The sequence below is a fragment of the Sinocyclocheilus rhinocerous genome, unplaced genomic scaffold (genome assembly GCF_001515625.1).
Source record: "Sinocyclocheilus rhinocerous isolate Xijiao unplaced genomic scaffold, SAMN03320098_v1.1 scaffold241, whole genome shotgun sequence".
Classification (NCBI taxonomy): Eukaryota; Metazoa; Chordata; class Actinopteri; order Cypriniformes; family Cyprinidae; genus Sinocyclocheilus; species Sinocyclocheilus rhinocerous.
This window is the reverse complement of record NW_015659312.1, coordinates 3,330,553-3,332,433: the sequence shown is the minus strand read 5'-3', so window position 1 is coordinate 3,332,433 and position 1,881 is coordinate 3,330,553. Positions and strand designations below refer to the sequence as shown.

Sequence of the window (1,881 nt, the reverse complement as noted above, 5' to 3'; positions counted from 1 at the left end):
AAAAGCAATGAGAAGCATAAAGTTCAGACCTAGAGTCTACTAACCTGTTGAAAGAGCTATAGAGAGACTAGTGAGACTTTAGAACAAACAATGGCAAGCAACGTTACCACAACCTTAGTAACCTTATGGGATTACTGGTAATTGAATCCAGTTTATTCCTTTGGATGTTTATTATGATTTGGTAAAACATGAAAATAAAAGGAACAACAGGAATAGTGTTGCTACACATGATAAAAACAGTGTATAGAAAAAGGGTTATGGGATATGTTATGATAATTTTGATTTACCATAGCAAAAAGTTGTTGACAATGTTAAGATATTTAGAAAAACTTGTATGGTTTGGGGAAATTAGTAGCCTTGCATCATGCTTATAGTCATGTATTTGCCTGAAATGTGGTTATATGCAATTATTACAGAGGAAGTTGTACTTGCAGGAGTAGTGGTTTATACAATAGTAGAAGTAATTGATTACCAAAAAGTGTACTAATAGCAAATGGAGCGAATGGAAAGTGGTAACTTTAACTAAATGGATAATTGGAGCAACTATATTAGGTGTAAATGCAATGATGGGTACAAGAGGAATAACACCTTTGGTTGTAACTTATATGATGTTTTTAGAGGCTCCAAAGACACCTGGAAATAGAGGATCTGGTGTCTGGTACAGAAGAAAAACTGACGGATAGAAAAGACAAGAAATGTTATGTAGATTATGGAAAATGTGTTTTGGATTAAATTAAAAAGCGGAAGATGTATGATTTTAATTATAGGAAATTTATACAAATATTGTATTGAGCAATGACAGTACAATTGTAATGAAGCAATATAAAATTGAAAAATGAAAAGTAGAAATTATTAAATAATTAAAAGTGTTTGTTGAAATACTGAGATGTAATATGATGGGGTAAAAGACTGTATATTGAAAAAAAAAAAGTTGATAAACCAAATTTTTGTACGTGCTTTACATTAACGGTACAATAAGAAATTGTTAAGAATTTAAAAGAGTATGGGATGTTTTATCTCATAGACAGAGACATTGCTGGATATGGTGGAAGAGAAGCCCCAGGAACCCAGAAGGAAGGTGGCGGCCAAGGTCTTGCTTGAGACTCGAATCCCAATCCATTAGACACTGTAAAAAGTGTAAGAGAAGGGAGAGGCCGTACCTTTATCTGACCTCACATGGACAGATATTCAATGGGTATCTTTAAGGGGCGAGTACATTGGAGCATGCCAACATGAAATAACCAATTTACTGCTTTTGCGGCAAAAATTTGGGCAGTACCTAACCATTGTGAAGCAGTGTATAAAAATTTGGCCCCAACATGATATAATAAGAGATTTGGTGCTTAGAGAAGATGTGTTGAAACCAAAAAAGGGAAAAATTTGGATTAAAGAGTACATGAACGTAAAAGACCAAAACCTTTGAAGGGTATATGCACATGAAAATGAAAGAGTAATAAATGTGTTGGACTGAACCAGGAAAATAGCAAGAAGGGGGTGTTTTGGATATGGATAATTGTATTGCTATTTACCAGTTTCAATTTTATGTTATTTGCTTGTTTTATGTTAATGCCATATATGCTTTGATACAAAGATGCTTGCACTTGCAATACTTGCTTTGTTAGGATGAGTAAGCAACAGTAGTGAAAGACAGGCTTATGAGTTTGATGCTATGTAATCAACCACAAAAGTTAAAGGGGTCATATGATGCGATTTCAATTTTTCCTTTCTCTTTGAAGTGTTACAAGCTGTTGGTGCATAAAGAAGATCTGTAAAGTTGCAAAGACTAAAGTCTCTTTATATATATATTCTTTATAAAAGTTAAGAGTCAACCACGCCTACCTAAAACGGCTCCTTCTAACACCTCCCCACATGTCTGCGTCA

The 1,881-nt window shown here is 34.1% G+C and overlaps 1 protein-coding gene across 1 annotated transcript in view; it reads right to left on the bottom strand.

Annotated features, from left to right (window-relative positions):
- Positions 1 to 1,004: 1,004 nt before the first annotated feature.
- Positions 1,005 to 1,881, bottom strand: part of LOC107723460 (uncharacterized) — an 11,109-nt gene continuing 10,232 nt past the window's right edge. Inside the window, exon 5 of the mRNA XM_016532094.1 lies at positions 1,005 to 1,126. Coding sequence (XP_016387580.1) covers positions 1,014 to 1,126 — 113 coding nt within the window. The 3' untranslated portion in view covers positions 1,005 to 1,013. The remainder of the gene's footprint in view (positions 1,127 to 1,881) is intronic.